The 26,291-nt window shown below is 42.3% G+C and overlaps 3 protein-coding genes and 1 pseudogene across 4 annotated transcripts; 3 read left to right on the top strand and 1 right to left on the bottom strand.

The window, feature by feature from the left end:
* Positions 1 to 7,670: 7,670 nt before the first annotated feature.
* LOC135674698 (cyclin-L1-1-like) lies at positions 7,671 to 11,356 on the top strand (annotated as a pseudogene).
* Positions 11,357 to 12,553: 1,197 nt separating this feature from the next.
* Positions 12,554 to 18,791, top strand: LOC135674696 (squamosa promoter-binding-like protein 9). 2 transcript variants are annotated; one of them, XM_065184786.1, is made up of 11 exons: positions 12,554 to 12,683; positions 12,786 to 13,309; positions 13,429 to 13,589; positions 13,905 to 14,137; positions 14,276 to 14,350; positions 14,444 to 14,551; positions 14,805 to 14,922; positions 16,118 to 16,253; positions 16,952 to 17,114; positions 17,523 to 18,098; positions 18,322 to 18,791. In XM_065184786.1, exons 2-11 carry the CDS (start codon positions 12,786 to 12,788, stop codon positions 18,628 to 18,630), a joined length of 2,403 nt encoding a protein of 800 aa, XP_065040858.1. In that variant the 5' UTR covers positions 12,554 to 12,683; the 3' UTR covers positions 18,631 to 18,791. The 2 variants fall into 2 exon arrangements, with proteins under 2 accessions (XP_065040858.1, XP_065040859.1); XM_065184787.1 differs by lacking the exon at positions 18,322 to 18,791 and having other exon boundaries at positions 17,648 to 17,806.
* Positions 18,792 to 18,934: 143 nt separating this feature from the next.
* On the bottom strand, positions 18,935 to 21,138 carry LOC135674697 (leucine-rich repeat receptor-like kinase protein THICK TASSEL DWARF1). Its single transcript, XM_065184788.1, has one exon. The coding sequence runs from the start codon at positions 20,677 to 20,679 to the stop codon at positions 19,483 to 19,485; it is 1,197 nt and encodes a 398-aa protein (XP_065040860.1). The 5' UTR covers positions 20,680 to 21,138; the 3' UTR covers positions 18,935 to 19,482.
* A 1,465-nt stretch (positions 21,139 to 22,603) lies between these two features.
* LOC135674029 (uncharacterized) lies at positions 22,604 to 22,972 on the top strand. The gene has a single exon (XM_065183440.1). The coding sequence runs from the start codon at positions 22,604 to 22,606 to the stop codon at positions 22,970 to 22,972; it is 369 nt and encodes a 122-aa protein (XP_065039512.1).
* Positions 22,973 to 26,291: the final 3,319 nt, after the last annotated feature.

Genomic DNA, 26,291 nt, shown 5'->3' with positions numbered 1-26,291 from the left:
TATAATCGATACATGGATATTCAACGTATGGTTATCACATAAAATATAAAAATAAAATAAAAAATGAATCACAATCAAAACGAAAAATATTATTCAAATGTATTATATATACACACATATATACATATATATTTCATATTTATTTATATAAAATAAAAAAAAGTTGAGCTTCTGACTAGTACTATTTCTTATTTTTTAAAAAAATTATGATAATTCAGTATCAAAATTAAGAATTTTTCAATCAAGTCATTTAGGTAAGTAGTGAGGGTATTTTTGTTTAAGTAAAAAGTATCCTTAGGTAAAAATAAATATGCAGGGCATCATATGATATATATATATATATATATATATATATATATATATATATATATATATATATATATATAATATTTTAATATGCCCATGAAACTTTATGACATAATATCACTTATTCTTGCTAAAAATCATAACAATTTATTATAAGATTTAGGCTCGAATCGAACCTTCATCACTTATCTTTTTATTAAAAAGAATCATTTATTCTTGCTCTCGAGCTTACTTTGTATAACAAAAAAAAAATCCAAATAATATTAAGTATATATCGATAATATTATATGTGTTTTCATATGATATTCAAATCGTGATGGAATGAGAAAAAAAAACATTTATACGACTCAAATATAATTAATTAATCTAAGATGGAAAGAAATACATCGAATATGCAAAAAAACAAAACAAAGGAAAGAATCTATTGATTTTCTATATGAATTTATCTTATTATTTTTAAATAATATCTAATCGATATGTGGATATTCACTCTCTTATGTGATTCCACGCATGTTTATCACACAAAAAAAATCAAAATAAAATAAAATAAAATTCTAATCGAACAAATCTACTACGTCAATCACAATCATTATGAAAAATATTATTTAAATAGTTTTCATTCTATATATTATTTTCCTAACCACTCACAATCAACAAAGACATCTCACTCTCTTCATTTATATATATTCAACCAAATATTAAATCTCAGAAATAGTTCTTATAATATCTATTTATTTTTTAAAAAATAATTATATATATATATATATATATTCAACCAAATATTAAATGTCAGATAATAGTGAGTGCATCTTGAAACAATAGAATTGAGTGCGAATGATGCATCTTGTCTTTCCAATCAATTCACCCAACTTGACGTGTTGGGTTAGCAATAGACCGATTGGACGTGTGAAATGTTGGGACGATGTTGACGGATTCCGATGTGAGCAGCCGCCCTATCCTTCTAGAAGAAGAAAGGCACCTCTTCTTCTAGAAGCATTCAAAAGCTTTGCCTCCATACTCACCACCTTTTAATGTTATCGTGCCAACCACCACTATATATATATACATATATATAAAGCTGATGTGATCCTTTTAATGAGTGGGGGCCCCCTGTTTCCTTCCATACAGGGAACACCACTCCTTCATTTGGCATCTTCTGGGCCCATATAAGTGGGTATTTTTAATTTTTAATAATAATAATAATTATTATTATTTATTAAACTCTTTTAACGTTTAATAAATGACAAATGACAAACGTTGGAAACTCTCATCTATGTAAATTTATGTGTAATATTTTTAGGATATAGTATCGAATTCTTAACATATAGTAAATCGATAATTATATTGTCAAAATAAGAAAGAATATAATATGTCTAATAATTGTTTTACCGATAATTTTCTTGTCCAAGTGTGGACTGTGGGAGGTCAGCCAGCCAGCCAGCCTGTACGTACGTGATTCTCACAACACCATCTATCTAATGATACAAAAGGATCTCTTTCTCTCTCTCTCGATTTCCTCTACATGGTGGTGGCTGCCATGAGCCCTGATTCTTGAGCCATCGGATGATGGCAGCAGCGGATCCAGATCAAGCGACGGCGTCCGCACCAGACGACAATGGATGTCCAACGCCTCATGGAGCTCAGCCCTTCCCGGCAGTGGAGGAGGCCTCCGGCGACTCCGAGACCAGCTTAGGTCCCCCCGGTGACGATCACGCTGTCTTCGACGGGGACGACGATGACCAAGAGTCGTGCTGCTGCCTTGACACTCATGTCATCGACGACGATAAAGAAGAAGAAGAAGTTGGTGAGGGCGATGAAGCTGTGGTGACTACGAAGGGAGGGGAGGAGGAAGAAGGTGTGGTGGATCCTGTAGAAGATAACAGGCTATTCTGGGAGACTTGTTTGGCTTCCGGATACCCTTAGAACGGTCACCTTACTGTAATCTCATCTTGCTATGATGGGCTAAACTTCTTGTGTGTTCTTCCCTTCCCCCCCACTCCCCCCCCCCCCCCCGTCGGGGCGATCTAAGCTGAGCTCATGCATCACAAGCTCAAGTTTCTCTCTCAATCTTCTTTCTTTTCTGCAGAGCTGCAAGACTTCAGTACAAGTTTTCCACCGAAAGCCTTCTCTCTGCAGTGGCTCCCAAAGCAACTTTACAGTCAGTATTCTTCCACGTAGAGCTCACCCGTTTCGGTTTCGAAGGTTCGACTTCCCACTCAAATCGTCGGTCCCCCCTTTTTTTTTTACTTTTAATTTATAATTATTAATAATTTAAAACAATAACAAAATTAGAATTTTTCTTTTTTTGTCTTTTTCTAGAACGACTTGTCCGAATCAAAATTAAAACCATTTGGTAAAATTAACTATGTGGACTCGGAGCAATAAGTTAAGTAGCTTATCAACTCTGTTTGATTTATATTAATTTTTAGTTTTATCTTTTCGACGTGAGACTACTTGAGATATTACAATTTTTTTCACTCAAGGATTTGATGCCCTCATCAATGCCCAACATATAAAGCGTAGCTCAATGATAACTTCATATTGTGACGAGTCCATTCATATTCAAACCCTTTCATCATATATAAATATTAGATTGATTATGATATTATTATTTTATAATCAAACTATCTAACCTTTCGTTTGATATAAACTAGATATTACAAATTTTTTCACTCAAGAATTTGATGCCCTTGTCAATGCCCAACATATAAAACGTAGCTCAATGATAGCTTCGTATCGTGACGAGTCCATTCATATTCAAACCCTTTCATCATATATAAATATTAGGTTGATTATGATATCATTATTTTATAATCGAACTATCTAACCCATCAGTTTTGTTTGATAAAAACTATTAGTCATGATGTTTAAATTAAGATTGATAATAATATATTTATTAAATTTTTATAAGTTAATTTTTAATCTTGACAACTTCCGATAAAACTAATCGAAATGTTACTTATATAAGTAGGTAGATAGAAGATGAACCAGATATGCTGCCTCTATATTTATGGACTCGTTTCTATAATGCGACCAAAACGAACCTCTTGCCTCCACAAAGCATTATTAAGGATGTGAATATATAATCCATATGAATGCTTAAACTTCTAAATTAATTCAAGAAATATATTGATATATTAGAATTCCATTTACAGTGCCCATTCAAGCCGAGAAATATAAGTTAAAGTTCAAGAATTCCACCAACCGATACGGACGGACACACACTTGACACTGATCCTGTAGGTGGAGTTTATGATGTGAAGGATTCGTCACGAGGGAGTTGACTAGTCAAAATATTTAATTCTCATGTGAAGGGTGCATGATCAGTAACATCAAATCGAGAGTTCATGTGAAAAGAAGATCGAGTTGGTGGAAGTAGCATGAGTTGACTATGCGTATGTTGACCAGATTGACATCCTTCGTCGGTAGTGCAAATGTTGGCGTGTATGCTGCGTCCTCCTTCTTGTACGGTGGTGCAAATGGGCGTAGTTTCCCGACTCCATTCCCTTCACGCTGTTTCCGCAGTCAAACGCGTTGATGCATTCACCGTATGCATGCGAGCAATCAATTCTATCAGAGACAAACGAGAGGATGTGATGTATGCGTGAGTTGAATCTTTCGAGGAGAAGACGTCAGCAAATCAATTCAAATGAGAGCACACACTACTTGTTTTCGATCCATCAAAGTCAACAACTTGTCTATCGATTAGCCTCCAAAGTCATACTTTGTAATCCGGTCTTTACGCCATGAAAAATAAAAAGTAAAAAGTGTTTATTAAAACCTCATCGTTATATAATCCTTTTTTTTTTCTTCAAATAATATATATTTTTTTCTTATGGATCGATCGATAGAATGAATCAATCTATTTATAATATTTACAATAACACTTAAAAATATTCTAATATATTTTTATATCATTAAAAATAAAATTTGTACTGCATTATAGATTTATAGTATTTGAAAATGTTATAATTTTATTATAAAAAATATTATAACTACATCGATTTATCCTACGGATCGATCCATAGGAAAAAAAAAAGAAGATAATACTGATGTTATAAAAAAAATCAGTGTTTTAATTTTTGAAAATAAGAGTGTTTATCGAGAAAAATCCAAAAAAAATTCCAAAATTTGTCTTTAAAATTATAGATATCAAATTAATTTTAGGAAAAAACAGAATATCAAATAATTAATTAACTAATTTGAATACTGAATGATAGTCTTCTTTCTAGAAATCCCAGCGCTCGTCTCTCTGGTCAAAGTCCATTGGTCAACGACGATCCATGTTCTAACGTCGAAGTAGATAAAAACATGGGCGTGACAGCGACCGGAAGAACGGGGCATCGCCGGTCCCTCCACTCTCACCCTCGTTCTACTTTGACGTAGTCAGTTCCTTGCCGACCGACACGTGCCCCTCCCGCCGCGTTTGCCACGTTACCCACAGTATGCGCCCCCCAACTTCTCACTTCCCTTTTTCCATAAAAGCCCCTAAAAAAATCCTATATATATATATATATATATATATAACAGAGAATAAATGTTAGGAAAACGTAATGTCTTTTTCCTAAGAAAAAGTGCATCACTTAAATATTATATATATATATATATATATATATATATATATATATGAATTTTTTGGACACGTTGATGTCGTTGTGCGGCAAATCAGCATATGATATAAGAATGTAGTGAGTTCTTCAACCATATATAGATATATATGTTTGGAGAGAGAGAACGCCCACCGGAGATCGTCTGCCGGTAGAGTGCATGGATTGGCGTCCTCCGAATGATGAGACGTGTGAGGTGAGCGGTGACTCGGAGGTCGACGACGCCATGGCGATCGGGATCGCGGCGGCGTACGACAGCGACGACGCGGAGTCCTCCAGCGGCTGCGGCGGTGGCGACGACGAAGGTGGTGCTGCCGGGCGAGAAGCCGACGAGAGGTGCATGTCGTGGAGTGGGTGGCTGGCGGAGTATGCGTCCCAGGACGAGGTGGTGGCGGATGTCGTCGTCGGCTGCGACCAAAAGGGAGCGAATGGGTCGGCCTCGGGCGTGACCGGCACCGAGGCGGCGATGGCGGACGCGGAGAGCGATAGGCTGTTCTGGGAAGCCTGCCTCGCCCATGGCTACCCGTGATCTCTTTGTGCTGTCGACCCAACGAAGATGCGAGGAAGAAGACGAAGGAAGAAGAAATATTATACTTTGTCGAAGAATCAACGCCTCCTCTTTTCTTGCTTCGATTCCATAAAGTTCATTATCTTCTTCTTTGTTGCTTTGTTGCAGAGACAGATAGCTTTGATGACTGAAATAAATGGGATGGGTAACTGAAGCTTTCATTCCAAGTGAATAGATGATAGAGAGGAAGACACAGAAAGGATTAAAGATAGAGAGATGTGAGATGAAGTCACACTATCAAATGGAATGGATTAAATGTGGTAATTTAGTCTTTTATATTATATCTAATCCTATATATATATATATATATATATATATATATATATATCTAACTCAAATCACACAGTCAAGTGTGCTAGAGAGTAGGTCAGATCTACCCTAGCGACTGAGGGTTTGACTATTTAATCCACATAGTGGATGACATAATTAGGTTTAACCCTCGGCTTAATAATAATATTTTATTCAATTTATTTATCTTTTATAGACACACCCAACACACCTGCCTTTTATTGTACATATTAATTCTAATTTGATTTATTCGAAAGGGAATGTGACAAGGAAAGTGTTCACGAAATATTTTATTCAAACTATAAAATATTATTTTTAATTGGATCAATTATAAAAGGCTCACAGTTCTTACTGATTTAAATGTTAAAGAGATTACGTTGCGAATTTTACTTGATTTTGATCTTTGTGTAAGTCGACATCAATTGATCTAGCTATTATTAACATTTCCTCGTTGATGCTAGCACGAGGGATCGTAAGGAATTGTTTGCTATAGGTGAGATAAGTTTGTACGATTTTACTCTTCCAAAGTGAATCATAAAAAAGGATAAAACCACTCGAGCTCATCCAAAGTGGATAATTCCTTACGAACCTTCGTGCTTACGTCGATAATAACAAATGATGACTTTATCATCTTAGAGTTTAATATAAATTATTTATTTATAAGGTTAAGCTTTTAATATTTATTAATAATCTAATTTAAAATCTTCATTTATTAGTATAAATCCAACAAACTATGTAGGTGTTTAAATCCAAATCCAATGTGGATTCACTAATTTATATACATTTCTCAATTTCACCTATTGCACCTCTGTTGGGTCTCAATTTGTCGGCAGGAAAAGGGTGCAATGTGTTGATAAACAATAGAAGAGTGCTCCGTATCTTATTATATTTGTGCTATACAGGAAATAACATTGACAAAAAAGTTCACAATGACATGATGATTAGTTTGCCTTTTGATTTTTTTTATTATTTTAAGTACCGCTTAGATATATCAAACCCTATCTAAAAAGACAAAAAAAAATACATCACCACACCAAAAAAAAAAAAAAAACGAGTTTAAATTCTTAATTTGAAAAAAAAGAAGATGTGGGGTAGAACATCAAATAATTTGGTTAGGTGTTGACGAGAATCGAATATGTGACGTTTATCTTATGTTAATACATAAATATCTTAGTACCTTCATATTGATAATATATAAATTAAACGATAGTAAACATTCTAACATTTCAACACAATCGATTCGACCTATATGAACACGTGATCCAATGTCTATAATAGCAATAAAAGATATATTAATTTAGTTTCTAACATGAACACATGATCTCTATACAAAAAGATAATATGTGGAGGCTAATTATAAATTATCCTTATAATTAGTTATATTTAGTATCACACATTTAAAGTTTAATATCTCTCTATGCAAAGAAGGATAATATATATATCTATTTCAATCCGTGACTAATTATAAATATATTTATAATTAGTTATATTTAATATTATAATCCTTATATTTTTAAAAATTACATTGTATCCCTCTAATTATGAAAGTAAAATATTAAGGTTCTTTTCGTATGGTTAAAAATTAGAGATTTTGTTAAAACAACGTGTTAATTATTTTACTTTTATAAGTATAAAAATGTTAATATAATTTTTAAAATATACATATCAAAATATTAAAGTTAGCTAATTATAGTATGAATCTTTTACTCTCACATGAGACTTCATCCACGAAGAAGTCCACAAAAGAGTATATCGGATGGGCTCCGCAAGCAATATGGATCCGCGACTCCAGTCATGACCGTGGTTTACGTCTGCAAATATCACGGGTCGCGGGCATACACCCGGATCCGATATAGCCCAGTCCGATCCAACCCAACCCCAATCGAACGACGAGGGATGAAGCAGGAGTAAAAAATCCCCAATTCGCGCCCCCCACCTCGGCGCCTCCTCCGTGTCGCCACCGTCTCCGCCGGCCGCCACCATCTCTTTCCGCTCCTTTTCTCTTTTACTTTATGGTCGGATTGGATGGATTGTGAGGGTTTGCATCTCATTGAAAACCCTGGATTCTGTAGCGATCATCTCCTGTAAATGAACCTTGAGCTTTTTCAGTTTGATCTTTCAACGTCGCCAAAAGTTATAGTTGTTGAATATGTTCATTTGGGTAGGATGGTATATACTGCAGTCGACACCTTCTAAGTCACCGATGAGCGGTTGAAGAATCCCCCGTCGAGCAAAGATGGGATCGATGAGGAGACGGAGACCATGCCGCGGGTGGCACCTCATCCGAGAGAGCGGCATTCTTCTTAGACGGTGTCCTTTTCCCCGTACTTGTGAATATTTTCTTGCTTGTTGATCAATTAGAAGTGATTTCAAAGAATTATCTGTGGCACGGTATACGTCAGCTTTACAACTGTGGGTCTCCAAGTGTTTTTCTTTTGTGAGTTCCTTAACTATTACGACCACAGGGCAGGTCCTTCTCCATTGGTTCTACTGCAAGAAGTCCTTTGCCCGCTTTAGCGTGAAGGTTTGCATCTGGACCTTAAGCTTCACCTTAAAATTTACTCTCTTTTTTTTTTTTGGGTCTCTTGAGCAATCGTTTTATGTCTATGTTTATTTCATTGATAAACTGGATTTTTGTTAATTCGGTTGCTGCAAGCTGTGTGTGGTTAGCTTCGAAGTCGGAGGAATGCCCAAAAAAAGCAAAGCATCTAATGATTGTCTTCCACAGAATGGAATGAATGTAGAAGGGGAAAACCTGCCAATAGAGCTATTGGATGTCTTTTCCAAGGTTAAATTATCTTCTCTGTACTTTTCTTTGTTTCTTTTGGGGTTTGAATTTTGAGTTCAGTAATGTCTCTTATCAAATTATGTAATCTCTATGCAGATGTGTGTGGTTAGCTTCGAAGTTGGAGGAATGCCCAAAAAAAGCAAAGCACCTAATCATTGTCTTCCACAGAATGGTATGAATGTAGAAGGGGAAATCCTGCCAATAGAGCTATTGGATGTCTTTTCCAAGGTTAAATTATCTTCTCTGTACTTTTCTTTGCTTCTTTTGGGGTTTGAATTTTGAGTTCAGTAATGTCTCTTATCAAATTATGTAATCTCTATGCAGATGCATTTGATTGGCACAGGTTAGATCTTTTAGTTATTCTGCTTTTATTGTTTGATGTTATTTTATCGCTAAAGGTTTCTCATTCTTGAAGTTATACCAGATTAGTGCATCACCATGCTGGTTGATGTCGTTTTTTGCTTATATATGCTGTTCTTTCTGTCTTATTTTCACAATAGAAATATACAGAGCTGATGAACGATTTGGTTGGGACCCAGCAACATTTGCTGAAAGAAATGGACTTTATTTGCCATGTTGAACATCCTCATAAGTTTATATCCAACTAGCTTGCAACACTAGAAGTACCTCCTCAGCTGAGGCAGGAAGCCTGGAATCTAGCAAATGATAGGTGCTTTCTTGTTTTATTTTTTATTTATAAGAGCATTGCTGTTCCCGATGGTTAATTGTCATGGTAATTTTATCCTTATACTATTTCTTCATATATTTTTCATGTTCTAGAGATTCTTTGAATGATTCAGATTATTTGTTAATACTTGGCTTTTCATTATTCCAGCTTATTATTTCTTCCTTGTTGTTATATATTTCTTGCCCATAAACTGATTTATTATAGAGCATAAAGCTGCTTATACTGATCCCCCATAGGACCTACATTCATTGGTGGGAGAACTGGTGCAGTGGATTTGCCCTTTTAATTCACATATATTACCCAAATATGGTGGGCAGAACTTAAAGAGTTGCAGTGTTGACCATGAGTATGAAACACAATCTGGATGTGTCTAGGCAACAGATGTCTCTTGGAAGATTGAGGCATGGGGTCGAGTCATGCTAAGTGAGGCTGTTCTATCATGATATATGTTCATGAATGATTATATATGTTTGCCTACCTCATTAATTTTGTTGTTTTAAGATGTTAAAATTTTCATATATATATATATATATATATATATATATATATATATATATATATATATATATATATATATATATGTATAGGGAACTTAATACATAAAATCCAGCAGTGATTAAGTTGTGAATTCAATAATGAGCCCGTGTGGGACCTACTTGCGGGCTATTGCTGCTTCCAAACGCCGGGCAGTTAGGCAAGAGGACTAAGTCATAAACGGCTAGTGCTTTTTTCAATAATTATTATTATGTAGCAAGTAAAGTATGTTCTTTTTTCACTCTTCATAGAGATTTGTCCTTTTGCATTTTCAGAAAGCCTCATGTTAGACTGACAATTTTCTCCATAATTTGCAAGTTTGCGTACAACTCTATGTGTTCGGTTCAAGAGTGAAGTGGTAGCATGAGGTGTTGTATATGCTGCAGCCTGCAAGTTCCAGGCCCCCTTCCTGAAAACCCACCCTGGCGGTTAGTTTTTGATGCAGCTAATTTTGGGATTGATGAAGTTTGTAGAGTTATTGCACATCTCTATAGTCTTTCCAAGGCCCAGTATCTTCCAATGTATAAAGAAAATGATTCTTTCACCTCAAGAAATAAGATCCAGGATCGGCAAACTCAACTTCAGAAGGTATTAATGCAACCAAACAGTTTGAACTTTGTGGCCTGATTTGGTCAACTCAACATGAATTACAGCCCACGATCACAGATTACTGCATGTTATTTTGATTAGGAAAGTTTGCTTGACGGTGGTACCAAAGATTCCAGTACCCCAAAGCTCGGAGCTTTAACTACAGATGCTAGTTTGTCCAAAGCAGCAATTACAAAAGCATCACCACTAGACGAATTAAAGGAAACAATGAAACTTGGGGATGACAGTAGGTGAGCACCTGCTGAAGGTGATTCCAAGGAGGAGACTAAAGTGATGCCTAAGATTGATTCTAATTCTGACTCCAACACAGATAAGATCCGTGAGAGAGATAGGGAGAGGACAAAGACCAGAGATCATGATAGCAGAGGTAGAGACTCTGGTTATGATGGTAGGGTCCAGCACTCTGACAGTGATAGGGAACGAGAGAAGGATCTAGAGCGTGAAAGAGAAAAAGAGCCAAGACATAGTGGCAACGACGAGGGATCAGGTGCAAATATCAAAGTTCATTTTGCAGTTTAGTTTTTACTTATGTACATCCGTTTCGTTACCCAGCAATCATGTAAGAGTTCATTCAATACCTAGCAGATTCACTTGAACTATATCCTGCATCCATTTGATCATGAAAGTCCTCTCTTCTTATAGGATAGATACTCGCGGCATCATTCATCACGAGGCATGTTGGCATTCTTTTTAGTCTTATCATTTTTAATTTTCTGGGAACCAAAGAGTTTTTTCATCGAGACTTTATGTAAACCGTTTCTGAAAATTGCAGTGAATATCATAGCTCACACACATCTTGTGGACGAGATCGACATGAGAAAGATTGGCATAGACATCATCCATATGATTGAATGAGCATTGATCATTGTGGAACAATTGAAACTTGTGACAATTGCGCACTCGCTTGTTGTCAGGGGATTTTCTGTTTCAGTTGCTGCTTATGTTGATTGAGAAGGTTGCAGCCATAATTCAAAGCGCAATAGTGAAACTCCGACTCTTATTACCATCTGTCTGGCATCTTCTTGTGTGACCATCACATCCTAATAGCTTAGTACTATCTAGCTACTAAGCGATTGATTACTATACCGATGTGTAGTTCTTACAGCCTGCAAAAATCACTATCTTTCTAGCTTTTTACAAACTTGATTCCCGGTGCTATTCAAGAGTACCCATCACTTTTTTTGTTTGTTTGTTTCGGTTTTCTTGTGTGATATGTTTGCTGTTTTCTTGAGAGCTTTGTCCTGTAGGCCAGTGGTGCATTGCATCATCTCATTATGTTCGATATGATGCAACCAGATATGGTTTAGGATCTGATGATGTTTATGCACTAAAGAATAGAATAGCCATTTAATTGTTTGTAGTCAAATTTGGGTGCATAGCCTCTCAAAATGGTAGCGTCCTCACAAGTGAGCTCCAAATCATCTATGATGACAACAATTGGCCATTGGCATGGCCAACTCATGCTTCATCTCAACAAGCATTTCATGAATGTGTCACATACAAAACTGACAGATACTCCCATTTATTTGAATCCACCCCTCCAAAGCACACAAACAGAGATGACGACCGCAGGAGCATTTCTAATGTCATGGATAATGGATCACGTCATGAAAATGACACATCTAATTTTAATGGTTTGACTTGGAAAAGAGAAACAACAAAATAAATGTGTGCCATAAATTAAAAGAACTCTGCTGCTGTTCTGAAAGAAATTATATAGTCATTAAAGAACTTTCTCAATGAAAGAATCTAATAATAACATAACCATTTTTGACTTCCGGGCGGATTCGGTCTCGGCGAACGGACGGCTCTGAAGGCGGTTTTCACGCCACACAATCGCGTCGAGTCGTTGTCCGTTCTTCTTCGCCACAAACAAGTCGTCATGGAATAGAATAAATCTTTATCCGGCACCAAATGTCACACGGGACGCACTCAAAACCCCACTTGCAATCTCTTTTTTCTCTCTCTTCTCTCATTCATCGCATTCCCAAAAATGGTTATTTAACATTATATCTATATATCATTTTATATATACAAATAAAATTTTAAATATATACTTAAATGATGAAATTACGATAAATAGAAATATTCTTTAGAAAATAGAAAAAAAAAATCTTTAAAAAGGATATTTGCTTCGAGAATTTGATTTCTAGCGCGCATGTGCAGAAGAAATGGAAACGAAGACTACTACGAAATGGCGGTTATTTATGTCACATCACGCGGACGCTCCTAAGTATGCTATAGTGGTAGTGGGAGGAGTAGGAACCGATCGCCATCCTCTCAAACGACGGGCGGGTGAGTCGTTTACCGTCGAGAATTACCCTCTCTCTCTCTCTCTCCTCCCAATCCGCCGGGCTTCTTCTTCTTCTTATTATTACAGAGTTAGGGTTCTTGCAGATGGAAGACCAGGAGACGGTCTCCGGCGCGGAGTCCATTGCGGCCGCCTTCGAGTGGGGAGGGCTTCTTGACTTCGCCGTCGACCACGACGAAGACAGCAGTCTCTTCCCTCCTTGGACGATGGGTGCGTCGGACCCCCCGATGCCTCCTCTTCCGCCGCATACCGCCACGCTGCCCCTCGTCCGCCCGCCGAGCGCGCTCGCCGGAGAGGGCTCCGCCCTGGCCCGCAAGCGAGATCCGAGGTTCGTCTGCTCCAACTTTGTGGCCGGACGGACCCCTTGCTCGTGTCCGGCGGAGAAAGAAGACGCTGGGACGACGGGTGCGGCTGGCAGCGAGAGGAAGCGAGCGAGGAAAGCACGGGCGGCGCCGGTGGCCGCCTGCCGGTGTCAGGTGCCGAGGTGCGAAGCCGATATCGGGGAGCTTAAGGGTTACCATCGGCGTCACCGGGTCTGTCTCCGCTGTGCTTGTGCTTCGTCCGTGGTTCTCGATGGTGAGAGCAAGCGGTATTGCCAACAATGTGGCAAGTAAGCTTTCCTCGAATCTTTGTTCGTTTCGTTCCTCTTTCTATTTCTAACCCGAGTTCTATGGAATACTGACCTCTCGATGATCAATAACGTGCAAAGGAATTTTGTTGCTTTTACAGATTTCACATGTTGTCCGATTTTGATGAGGGTAAACGTAGCTGTAGAAGAAAATTAGAGCATCACAATAAAAGAAGGCGGAGAAGACATGCTGATAGCATATCCATGACTGAACAAGACAAAGAACATCAAAAAGGCCTACAACCTACTGAATGTGGGACAGGTGTGAATAGTGGAATCTGAATACCTTCCCATTCATATTGCTCATCTAGATAGCAATATAACCAAATTCTAGATGCAATTCGAAATTAGTTTAGTTTGTGATAGGGATAGCTTCATATCAGTATATTCCGGTGTTCAACAAGAAGTTCACTGGCTCATCTAGAGGGGAAAAGTTTATTTAATTTTTTAATACCAAAAGAGTCTATATATTTAGCGAACCTATGGTTGAGATAATCTTGTGACCATATAATCGGCTTTGATTTTGCACAACATTTGGCACAGACACCTTATCTACTTCTGCTTCTTTGTTGTACAGAGATGTTAAATGGACTTGCATGCCAGACCGATGAGAAAGTTGTGACCGACAAACTAATTGAAAGAAATGTTCCTTTCGAATCAGATGATGGATATGACCAACAAACTAATTATGGCAGTGGTTTTTTGCCCTTTGCTGCATCTGATGAAACTCAGAACGAAGAGAAAGCTGATAACTCCAAGTCTCCAATTTCTTCTACTCTTTGCAACAGTAAGAGTGCTTATTCATCCGTGGTATGTTCATGAACTTTGTCATTCCTGGAATTGAGTTCATCTTTACTGCAATGTTCTGTTTTAAGAAGCTTTCATTTCCATTCATGTATTTGAACTATGTTTATTACATATACCACATGAGGGACTACTTGTTTGTAGTGTCCTACAGGTCGAATATCATTCAAGCTTTATGACTGGAATCCTGCAGAGTTTCCAAGACAACTTCGGCATCAAGTATGTATAAAAACTTGTCACTTCATTGTTCATTATGGATTTTCTCTTCAAGATCCCAGAGGCTAATTTAATAATTATTTGTTCCGAATACAGGTCTTTAAGTGGTTGTCAAGTATGCCTGTTGAGTTGGAGGGTTATATTCGACCTGGGTGTACTATATTGACTATATTTATAGCAATGCCAGAGTTCATGTGGGAGAAGGTAGTGGATCATTTATCTTAGAACAACACTATTAATCCATTATTCAAGGTTAATAGGTCATGCTCAACTTTTTTCTGAGTACTATGGTTTCTCAGGATATCATCTGCATTGTTGAGTAATACATGAAAATTGAAGGAACATTGCATTTAGACTATTAACTTAAATTTTTGGTAGTTTTCCTCTTTCTATCTAGTCTGAATAAAAGATGGTCCTTTCTCTAATCAGAGTTATGGTATGACCTTGCTTTACACAGTTATCACAGAACGCGGTTAGCTGTATCCGATACTTGGTTTATGCACCCGATAGCCTGCTCATTGGAAGAGGCAACATTCATATTTACCTATGTAACACTATTGTTCAAATTTTGGAAGGTATGTGCTGAATTTTTTTTTTATGGACAAATAATGTTATCTTTTTGACATTGCTAAGTTTAACTGGATATGTGGCTTCTTTAAGCTCTTTTGACTACCATCTTAGTGCAATGTTATCTGCCCACCTGTGTGTTTGTATGTCTGTATGGATGTATGAAGCTAAATTCACACACACACACACAAATATTATATATATACGTGTGTGTGTGTGTGTGTGTGTGTGTGTGTACATGTGTACATACATACATACATACATCAATATATTTATATATGTATATGTATATATGATTTATCTGTACATATGTATGTTTATAGGTACATGCATGTGTGCTTACATATGAGCACGTATACATGCTAGAGCATAGTAAGAATATTGCTATTAGTGAGCAAAATACGTGATTATGCAGATATGCATCAAGGCAATAAAAATAGTGATACAAATGATGCACATTCATTATTGGTAAAAATACTGATATGTGATTATGTATATTTGTAGAACATATTAAGAATATTGATATCAATGAGCAAAATACACCACAGAATAATTTACCACTCATTTGATATCCAATAGATTATATGATGGAGGGGCACATGTGAAATAGGACAGATTCAAGTTAGGTCTTATATAAGTTTGTGTTAATTGTGACAGAGTGATGTATTGAATATTTTCCTATTATTGTTGGATGATTTTCGTTGTAATTTTAAGTTTTAGTGATGAACTAAGAGGGTCAATGAGAGTCCAATTTGATACATATTCTCTTGAAATTCTAACTATTAGGAATCAGGTTTCTGACCAATGAGAGCCCACAAGAAAGAGAGAAGAGGGGAGGAGGAGGAGAGGATGGCTATTTTGATAGTAAACAGTTGTCTGTCAACAGCTTCATATTAAAAAACTAACAAAATTCAATTTCTGACTATACAAGGCGGTTGGTGCTGGTTGCTAGTTGGACCAATAAATATCTGTTGGTATGTACTAGTCCAACTAGTTTTTGAACCTGGTGCCAGCACAGGTGTGCAAGTGGCAGTCTACGGGAGCAAATGAAAAAGAACGTGATTTTGGCTCTTTTATATTTGTGATTTTAGACCACTTATTTTTGTGGATTTAGACCAGTTATATTTGCTCAATGATCAAAATTGGTATTTAAGTAGGCATTGAGTTTCATAATTTTTGAGACTTTTTGCTCCATGAATTTAGATCAAACTTCATTGATGAGCACCAGGATGGAGGTGCAAGTTCCGAGGCTCCATTATGTTTATCCTACCTTTTTTGAGGCTGGCCAACCAGTGGAGTTTATTGCCTGCGGCAGCAATATTAACCAGCCCAAGTTTAGGTAAATGGCTACTAATATGTGTGACCTTTTTGTTGCATAATAAGTATGACTTTGCACTTGCATCAACATATTGTTCTTGTTGATGTTCTAGATACTTGCATTTTTTTTTTTGCAGTTGTTTTTTCTTCTCTAATATTATTAGATATCAGTGCAATGGCAGCAAAGTATCCATGCAGCCGAACCCAAAGAGTTGGGACATTGCAACTTTGTTGTTGTTGATATCATTGATATATTAGGACTCAGGAGCAGCAGCTCTTGCTTTGTATGATTTGTACACATCTTGATATTGGTACTTCTCGTCAATCTGATAGAACTATTAACAAGCAGTGATCTGGAGTAGAATGATTTTTTTGCTTAATATTCTTAGGATTTGAGACACCATTAAACAAGGTTCTCTAGCAGTTTGATGGTTCTTATTGATCACAGTAGTTATCTTGAATTTCAATTTTTTATGATTTTTTTACTTCAAAAATTTAGAAATAACATCACCGGCGATGACATCTGTTAGTTTGCATTTTCTATTGTAAGATTGCGTGCTAGAATTAGTGATGTTGTTATTCACTATCTCTTGAATGAAAAACTTAATAATGTTACTCGCCTAGTTCCTTTGATTTGTATCCAGTTACTGGTGAGTGTTTCGAAGTTTCAATTCATTTAATTGTGTAGAAATCACACGAAATTAATACTTTTTGTCGCAGGTTTTTTGTGTCTTTTGCAGGAAAATATCTGGGGTTGTATCAAGAGGAGATCACACCATGCAAAGTAAATGACATGGATTCTCTTTGCCATTGTGAACATCAGATGTTCAGGATAAATATACCTCAGACGGATTCTGATATATTTGGACCTGCATTTATTGAGGTTCGTATTTTCAAGGTTTTCTGATTCACTCATGGTAAAATGTTCCTTTTTGTTTTATCGAATGTCAACTTGAAGTTGCTCTGTATATCTTCACGCTTTTGTGCATATGTTATACCTTATAGTCCTGTTGCATCAACGGACCTAATTTATATTGGTGGATATAGTCCAGTATCTATTAGCAGATATTAGTATTTTGTCTTCCTGTTCATAATTACATGACTATACACTGTAATTTTATGTATTATCTGTGATTAGACATTTACTAAAAATTTATTCTGTACGAACAATAAATTTAATTTGCAATACAATGGCTGAAATGTTGTTCGAGTTGGATGCTCGTATCCTCTCGGTATGTTGTTGATACTACCAAATATCTTCTCCCTAAATTGCAAAACTTATCTTTTGTAGGTGGAGAACAAATTAGGAATTTCAAACTTTGTCCCTATCCTTTTCGGGAACAAACTTATATGTTCAGAGTTTGAGAAAATATACAGAAAAATTTGTGACGATTGCTGTTTAGATGATATTTACAGGACGACAGATGTTGATGCCACTTCACGTTCCTGCAAGTCTTTTGTCTCGAAACAAACTGGTATCTCAGCACTACTTTTGGACTTTGCATGGGTCCTTCGAAATCCTGTCTTAGAGAAAAGAGAAGAGCTCCTGAGTTCAACAAACATATGGAGGCTAATGAGACTATCGAAATTCCTACTACAGATGGAGTCTTTTAATCTTCTGGAAGTTGTACTACACTACTTAGATGGGATAAATTTGCCGAGCTTAAAATGCAACGCAAATGACACTTGGGATGATGATTGGTGTCTTTTCCTGAATTATATGAACCAGGCAAGGGAAATTCTTTCTCAGAGGAGAATATATCATATGAGATTGGAATTGGGTTCAGAGAACTCAAGCTGTCGCTCTGATTTTTCACAAAGCTACCGAGACTCTGACAGGAAAAATAATGTGCTTTATGGAAATCAAGTAAGTAAATTAAATTTCCCAGCCATCTTTGCTCGACCATCTCTCCTAGTTGTTTCATTTGTTTGTTAAATTTGTAATATTACATTACTTGTGTCATTTTTATTTACTAAGACAAAGGATACTGTCTAATTTTTAGCTGAGCACTCATTGAACTTTCCATTTTATTATTCAAATACTGCAGCCGCTGACCTTGCTACGAAGTAACACAATATTTGTATTCCAGGATACAGGGAGGAGAAATAAAGATGGTGATCAAGAAGAAGAAGAAGAAGAAGAAGAAGAAGAAGAAGAAGAGCACGACGCTTCCCCCGTTCTAATGTCAGAACGAGGCCAAATCCCAAACTGCCATCCCAAGGAAGGGAGGTTACGGGGAACCTCACTCACCGGGAAGACGGCCATGCATGTTGCCGTCCTCGTAGCAGTTTCTGCAGTAGTGTGCTTCTCGGCTTGCCTTGCTCTTTTCCACCTTAACAAGGTTGAGGATATTGCGCTGTTCTTAAAGAGGCGTTTGTTTGACAAGCAACAGCCATGACGGAGAACCCATATGCTGCACTTGCTTTCCACACCCGTTTCTCACACGAGGTACCTCCCTTCCCTCTTGAAGTGAACCCATATGTACTATCTCTCTTGAAGTGGACCCAAGATTTGGTGCTATTTGCTGATGGGACAAAAAGTCAGAGGTCCCTCGGACTAGATGTTGATCTTTCCTACCCATGACCGACACCTGGACTGTAGCTCCGCCCCATGCCCCAAGGAGTTTTGAGGGATTAAAATTATTTGGTAGGGGAGACTAATATGATTTGATTCCTTCCTAACCATAGGATGGTAAAGCCTAATAGTAACCTTCTTCAGGACAGACATAGCTAAGCACTAGGCAACAAAAGTTATATTACCGATGTCCTCTCTATATTACCATTAACCTCAACAGTGACTGCATCTAACAATTTGTGCACACTTGGATGTGCCAAGCCAGTCATTGATGAGTAGCCATGCTGCTCATCTGCAGATTATTTGTTGAGATTTTAAATCCATTTGGAATTCTTCGGGGCTTTTAAATCCACTCGGTCCACCGCTGTTTAAACCCTTAATCATAACGTTTAAACTGATCAAAACCTTACACTCCATCTGGGATGAGACTATAACACCGCATATCGAACGATGTAAGTCTTTGAAGTTGTTGTAGACTTTTGAGTGTAGGATTCCAAAAGTATGCAGTAGTATGCCCCCAAAAAAAATATCAAAATGTGTAATAATTACTCGCCCCAAAATACACTTAATTTTTTTTTTTTTTTTGTTGTATTTGCAGTGAAGAAAGGTAAAAATCTACCATTTTGTTTGAAAGAGAAAAAAATTCGCTGCTCTTCGGCATATCTGTCTTCTTCCGTCAGCCCTTCTTGCCGCCGCCGGCACACTGCTGCGGTGGCCGCGCCGTCCTTGGCCCGGCATTGCGTGGGCACGGCGCGTCGACCGGCGGCACCAAGCAGTTGTACTGCAGGCACAGCGAGGTGCCCGCCGGCACCGACGCAGCCGTCCCGATCCGGAATCCCGTTAGGTAGTTGTGGTGCAGGTAGAGCACCCGCATGCCCCCCGCCACCACCCGGTCCACGATCGCCGCCGGCACATCCCCCTCGAACCGGTTGAAGTCCAGGTACAGCCGCCCTGCTGGCGCCAGTTCCGCCGGCACTTTGCCGGTGAACCGGTTGTAGCTGAGGTCGACCGTCGCCCCCGACACCGGGAGCGGGCCGCCCAGCCTGAGGGGACCGGAGAACTGGTTTCTCTGCACCTGCAGCCACGAGATGGGGAAGGTGAAGAGGATTCCCGGGATGGGACCGGAGAGCCTGTTCGCGCTTAGGTCGAGGAAGCTGAGCCGGTTGAGCCGAGGGAGAACTCGATCGACGTGGCCGGAGAGCCGATTGGAGGCAAGGGAGAGGTAGATGAGGGAAGGGGGCAGGGACGGAACGGAGCCGGTGAGAGCGTTACTCCTGAGATCGAGGCGGAGGAGAGGGGCAGCGACGGAGGCGGGGACGGGGCCAGCGAGGCGGTTGTGGGCGAGGATGACGGTCCGGAGCTCCGGTAGGCGGAGGAGGGCGGTGGGGATGTTGCCGGATAGGAGATTGTTGCTGAGGTCGAGGGTCCGGAGGCCGCGGAGGGCCGCGAGGGAGTGCGGAAGCGGGCCGGAGATACGGTTACTGGCGAGGGCGAGGAAGCGGAGGCCCGGGGGAAAAGCGGCAGGGAGGGAGCCGGCAACGAGGCCGGGGACGAGGGACAGCTCCTCGAGCGCGGAGAGGCGAGCGAGGGAGGGGGGGAGGCTGCCGGAGAGGCCCGGGGAACCCGCGCGGGGGTCGCCGAGGGAGAGGGCGACGACGCGATCGCCGGAGCAGACCACGCCAGCGAAGGCGCAGGGATCGGCGGTGAAGTCCCAGCTGGCGAAGAAGGCGGAGCCTGGGAGGTCGGCCAGCGACTTGCGGATGGACTGCAGCACCAAATAGTCCACTGGGTGCAGTATCGCCGACGCCGGGACGAAGACCACAAAGAAGACCAAAAGGAGTACGGCCTCCACCCTCACTTCAGGTGACTGCATTGTCAACCAGAGATTCACAGCAGCACAACAAAGACCACGACCACCCTCTCTCTCTCTCTCTCTCTCTCTCTCTCTCTCTCTCTCTCTCTTTTGGGGTTACGGAAGATAAAATGGAATGGGGAGTAGTAGCATATTATTTCAGGTGGTGGTGGGGAAGGGCACGAAGAAGCTTTGAAATGGTGGGAACCAATAGAGGAGCGCAGCAGCAGCAGAGTGCAATGAAGGATACGGGGGGAAGGAAGCGTGGGGACGAAGTAAGTTGGCTTATTGTGTGGTGGCAGCTTTGCCTCCTCCTCTCGCGCACTCACTGCGTTGTAGCGATAGTGTGCTCGCTGCTCATCATTTTGGGGTTGGACACGAAGGCGAGAGAAGAGCCCTCTCCTCCTTCCTCTTCTTCGACATCCCGGGAAGGGATGGAATGGTCCAACGCCATCTTATTTTTATGCCGTGGCCGCTTTTTTCTTTTGCTTCTTTCTAAGCTCTTTTGGATTGTCCAAAACATTTATTAGCTGTCTCCCCGACTCCACTCTGAGTCCGCAGCGAACAACTCACCAGTCTCTCGTGAGTCTCCTTCTCTTTCCTCGGCAGTCTGTGGGACACATTTATTTAGATTTGTCTTCACATCCCGGTCTTTCATATGAATACTAATGGCTACAGACCATAAGCTGAGGACAAAACATGTTACGATCCCATGACTCGCATGAGTCGCAAGAAACTACCCCCACCATGACGGCTGTGGAGGAGGAAGCACGCCGGTGTCGGAGGTGGGGGGATGCGGCGCGGGCTTTTTGTAGGATTGGGAATGGCGGGAAGTGTTGTTGTTTTCCATGTCGGACTCGTGTTGTTGTCTGGTCCAGTGAATCGACTGTTGCCTGTAGCCGAGAATATATTGTTCCTTGCGCGCAGTGACCACTCCCACGTACGTATACGTACAAATATACATCTTCGCCGTTCCTCTCTCGGCGTATTCGTAACGCCCGACTTGGACGGCAGCAGTGGCAGTAGCAAGATGTGGGGCCCGTAACACCAAACAGCAACGACGTTTCCCGACGACGTGGCAGCCTGTGTTCGCAAGTCAAAGACGGTGGTGCCAAACGAGGCAGTCATACTTGGAACGGAAAATATGGTGGCTGTCTGTCACGTACAGCTAATCCGGACCAGCTTTCTCCTACGCACGAGCCGTCGCCTTTTCCTTTTTGTGCTCTTCGTCTTCTCGGGTTTCTTGTTGGCATGCTGCGTAACACGTGAGATCCACGTGACCGGTAGTGGCTTCCATATCGAAAGAAAGACATATCCAATCGGAAAGATGATAAGATAAATTGTATAGAATCAGTACCGTTTCCGATCACCAGCATTGGCAATTAACTCGTTCCGATTCAGTCTTTTAGGGCGAAGCAATTGAGCCACACATTTGATCTGGTCAATTCGGCCCTATTTTGAATCCGAACCATCAAGTGTTAGGTCACGTCAACGTGTCGGACCGGATCATAGTTTTTCTTGATCGTGCGGTCCAATTGGGAATTTTAAATTAGACGATAATAATATATATGTAATCGAAATGGCATCGGAAACAAAAGGAATGAGTGCGCGGGCCCCACGCCAGCAGGGAGAGCCAATCAGATGCCGCGTCGGAGGGAGCGGAACGGCCGCCAAACGTGTCCGAGGCGGCGCCAGCAAGGACCAAACGGGCCACCGTTACGTCGACGCGGGTTGACCGGACCGCAGAGTTGGACTGCTTCCAACCCCCACCACATGGCTTCGATGAGTTCGTTCTAACCACTCCAAAGAACCATCGTCGAAGTCGCCTCGTGATGCCTTCAATCCCCTGCTTCCTTCCTTCCTTCCTCCTCCGCCTCCTTATAATCCCTCCCTGCTCCTCCTCCAGCGCTCAAAAAGCTTCAGTCTTTGCTTGCCATCCACCGCCATGACCACCCGGGTGTTGCGACCCCATAACTTCCTCGAAGCGCCCATCCCCGCCCTCGCCCCCCGCCGGAAACCCAGTCCGGTCTCCCACCGCCGGCCTCCGCCGGAGGGCAGGAAGCAGCGCGAGCGGTGGGCGAAGCCGACCAAGAGAGCCGACTCCGCCGGCGGAGACCGCCGGATGGGCAGGAAAGGCTGCGAGATGCCGAAGAGGGGAGAGGCAGCGGCGCAGGTGTACGCAGGGACGGGCTTCTCGAACTCGCCCTCCCCGAGCGCGCTGCCGCTGCCGAGGTTCTCCTTGAAGAAGGACGCGCCGGCGGTGGGGGAGTACTTGGCCACCGTGGCGCTGAGGCGAATGCTTCGGCTGGAGTAGGTAAGAAGCGCAGTCGGAAGCTGATAGCTTCTCTCTTCGGCCCTTTTCGCCGTGCTTCTTCGAGTCAGGTCGAAGGCCTACCGTCGATTTTTTTGAAGGACGGAGAAGGAAAGAAGTGACTTTTGAGGAAGGAATGGAAGATTAGGTGCAGTGGTAGGTGGCTTCAATCCTGTGTTGTGATTTATGTGGGTAGATGATACCGAATTCGTCAGAATTGTTGTTCAGTGGCTGTCAATAAATCAAAGAATCATATCTTCAGTGACCAGCAGCAGTATCGGTGAATTCCGAATGGGGAAGACGAAGCAGCAAACCGAATCGAGGAGCTTCTGTGTCCATCTCCGGTGGTTGTTTGGAACTTGCGTTCCCATCCCCATCCCCATCTCATCCTTCGTCCTCAATCTGATCTTTTTGGTGGGGGCAAAAACGTAAAGTTCTCGTGGCTTAGACGAACACGTTGTTTCTCTGTATTCTCTCTTCATTAATCCATTTTATTTGAGAAAAAAATAAAATTATTAACAAAAGTAAATAATAATAATAATTGTAAAGATGTTGAACTTTTGATGAAATATTTGGAATAAGGTGCAAGAGGCAAATATTTATTAAGATGTTGAACTTTTTATGAAATATTATTATTTTATTTTTTTTTATTTTACTTATAAATTTTTTGAATATATAATTTATATGAACATGATATTTCTATCGTTTGGGAATAAAACTGTGAATCTTTTGACACCAAGATTGATAAATTTAGAATCTAATTACTTACCTAAATTGTTATTTCAATTAATCATACAAAATCTGTAAAATAGAGACTATTAATTTGGATATTTTAGTGCTCTCTTGCTTACAACTTTATGTTAAAAACTCTGATTTACATAAAACATGATTTATCATAAACTAAACTCATAAATCGAGTCTTATTGTAATTACTATCCTCATCATATTCCCCCCCCCCCCCCCCCCCCCGAAAAGAAGCTATGCGTCGGACATTGTAATGGGAGTCCGAGGCATGGCTTAAGCTTTCAAACGGGCTGGCCGCGAAGGTGCGGTCTCGGGAAAAATGACGCTGAGGAGCACGACGTAGGCGGGCTGGCCGCGCAAGTGTGTCTCGGGGCCAGGGGCTGAGGTGCCGAGGAGCACGACGCAGGCGGGTTAGCCGCGCAAACGCGTTCGGGGAGCATGGGGCCGAGGAGCACGATGCAGGCGGGCTGGCCGCGCGGGTGTGTCCCGGAAAGCATGGGGCCGAGGAGCACGACGCAGGCGGGCTGGCCGCGCAGGTGTATCTCGGGAACATGGAGCCGAGGAGCACGACGCAAGCGGGCTGGCCGCACAGGTGTGTCTCGGGAATAATGGAGCCGAGGAGCACGACGCAGGCGGGCTGGCCGCGCAGGTGTGTCTCGGGAGGCATGGGGGCTGAGGAGCACGACGCAGGCGGGCAGGCCGCGCGGGTGTGTCTCGGGAACATGGAGCCAAGGAGCACGACGCAGGCGGGTTGACCGCACAGGCGGGCAGGCCGCGCAGGTGTGGTCTCGGGCATCATGCGGCCGAGGAGCACGACGCAGGCGGGCAAACCGCGCAGGTGTGGTCTCGAGCATCATGCGGCCAAGTAGCACGACGCAGGCGGGTAGACCACGCAGGCATGTCTCGAGCGTCATGCGGCCGAGTGATGAGGTTCGGACGGGAAGGCCGCCGTGAGGGGAGCTCAGCCGTCTACTGCCGAGGCAAGTGGCTCGGGCCGAGGGACACAACTTAGGTGGGCAGGCCGCGCTGAGGTGGACTCGGGCAGTCTATGTCCGAGGGATCTGATAAAGGCCAAAGGATGTGACTCAGGCGGGCAGGCCGAGTGAGGTGGAGTCGGGCAGTGAATGGCCGAGGGAAGTGGCTCGGACCGAGGGACACAACTCAGGCGGGTAGGCCGCGCTGAGGTAGACTCAAGTAGTCTATGGCCGAGGGAAGTGGCTCGGACCGAGGGACACAACTCAGGCGGGCAGGCCGCACTGAGGTGGACTCGGGTAGTCCATGGCCGAGCCGTGTAGAGTCAGAGGGGTTTAAGTTGGGGCCAACCGCGAGTCGAGAGGGGGTCAGGTAGATATTGAACCTTCGCTCAGAAGAGACTGAGGCAGGGCTTAGATTTCTTTTCATGAGGACTGCATCGAGTAGCCACCGCAGGTGCTTGGCCTCTCTTATGGAGCCCGCGGTCGGAGGTCGTCCCTTCTCCTCACGGTCGCCCAGGCCTCGGCTGCGATGTACCGGTTAGCCCGTTGGAGCATCTCTGGCACCGTAGCGGGAGGTCGCTCCGCGAGGGACCAGAGGAATCTGAAAGGTCGCAGGCCTATCACAAACGCCTGCACTAATAGAGAGGGGTGAGTGTCCGGCAAGCCCCAGATTTGCGTGGCAAAGCGATCCACAAAGTGTGAGAGGGGCTCATCCTCCCTTTGTTTGAGTCCGAGGAGTAGTGCCGCGGAGGGCTTTGGTCGTGCACAGGCTACGAAGTGGAACTCGAAGTCATTGGCGAGCTGGCCGAAGGAAGCGATCGTTCCGGTCTCCAAGCCGCCATACCACGCGTGGGTCAGCCCTCTCAGAGTGGTAGGAAACGCTCTGCACATCGGAGCATCAGAGGTTCCGTATAACGCCATTTGGGCGCGAAAAGCAGCTACATGGTCCGCTGGGTCAGTGGAGCCATGGTAAACGTCCAAAGGGGGGAGCTGGAAGTCTAGGGGGACTGTCAGGTCCCATATCTCGGGTGAGAAGGGAGACCCTTGGTGTGTGTTCTCCCCGGGCTCTCCCTTGGACATACGAACCTCTTCCTGCACCTCGTCGAGCTGCTGGCTAACGAAGCGCAACTGGGCCCGTAGGGAGTCCGAAGAGAGCACCTTGGGTTCCGGGCGGTCGCTCGGGTTTGTCTTCACTGGATCCCGGAGCGAGGCCGGTCGGACCCGAGGCGAAGTGGGGGGTTCCGGTGGTGTCAAGTGGGCCCGAACGGGCGCCTTGCGTTGTCGCAGTGGTTCGATCGCGGGCGGGTGCGCCGGATGAGAAACGAGTGGGATAATGGTTTGCACCATTTCCATCAGAGCTCGGACTTGACGGGCGAGGTCCTGAAAGGCCTCGGGTGACACGGGCGTTGAGTCAGCTGGGGCGCCGTCGGGCGGCGACAAGCTTGGGTCGTTAAATATTCGCCAATATCGTTCGGAGGTCGTGGCGGGGTGTTCGTCACGATGGTCTCCGTGCGGGGGATGTTCCCCCGAGGCTTCGGTCGGGTGTGACCTCTCAGCCGTGGGCTCATCTGAGCCGCTCGGGTGATCACCCGACATTCCGGGCC

The sequence above is a fragment of the Musa acuminata genome, chromosome BXJ1-5 (assembly GCF_036884655.1).
Source record: "Musa acuminata AAA Group cultivar baxijiao chromosome BXJ1-5, Cavendish_Baxijiao_AAA, whole genome shotgun sequence".
Classification (NCBI taxonomy): domain Eukaryota; kingdom Viridiplantae; phylum Streptophyta; class Magnoliopsida; order Zingiberales; family Musaceae; genus Musa; species Musa acuminata.
Note: the sequence above shows the minus strand (reverse complement) of the source record. Positions and strands in the feature narration are given on the sequence as shown.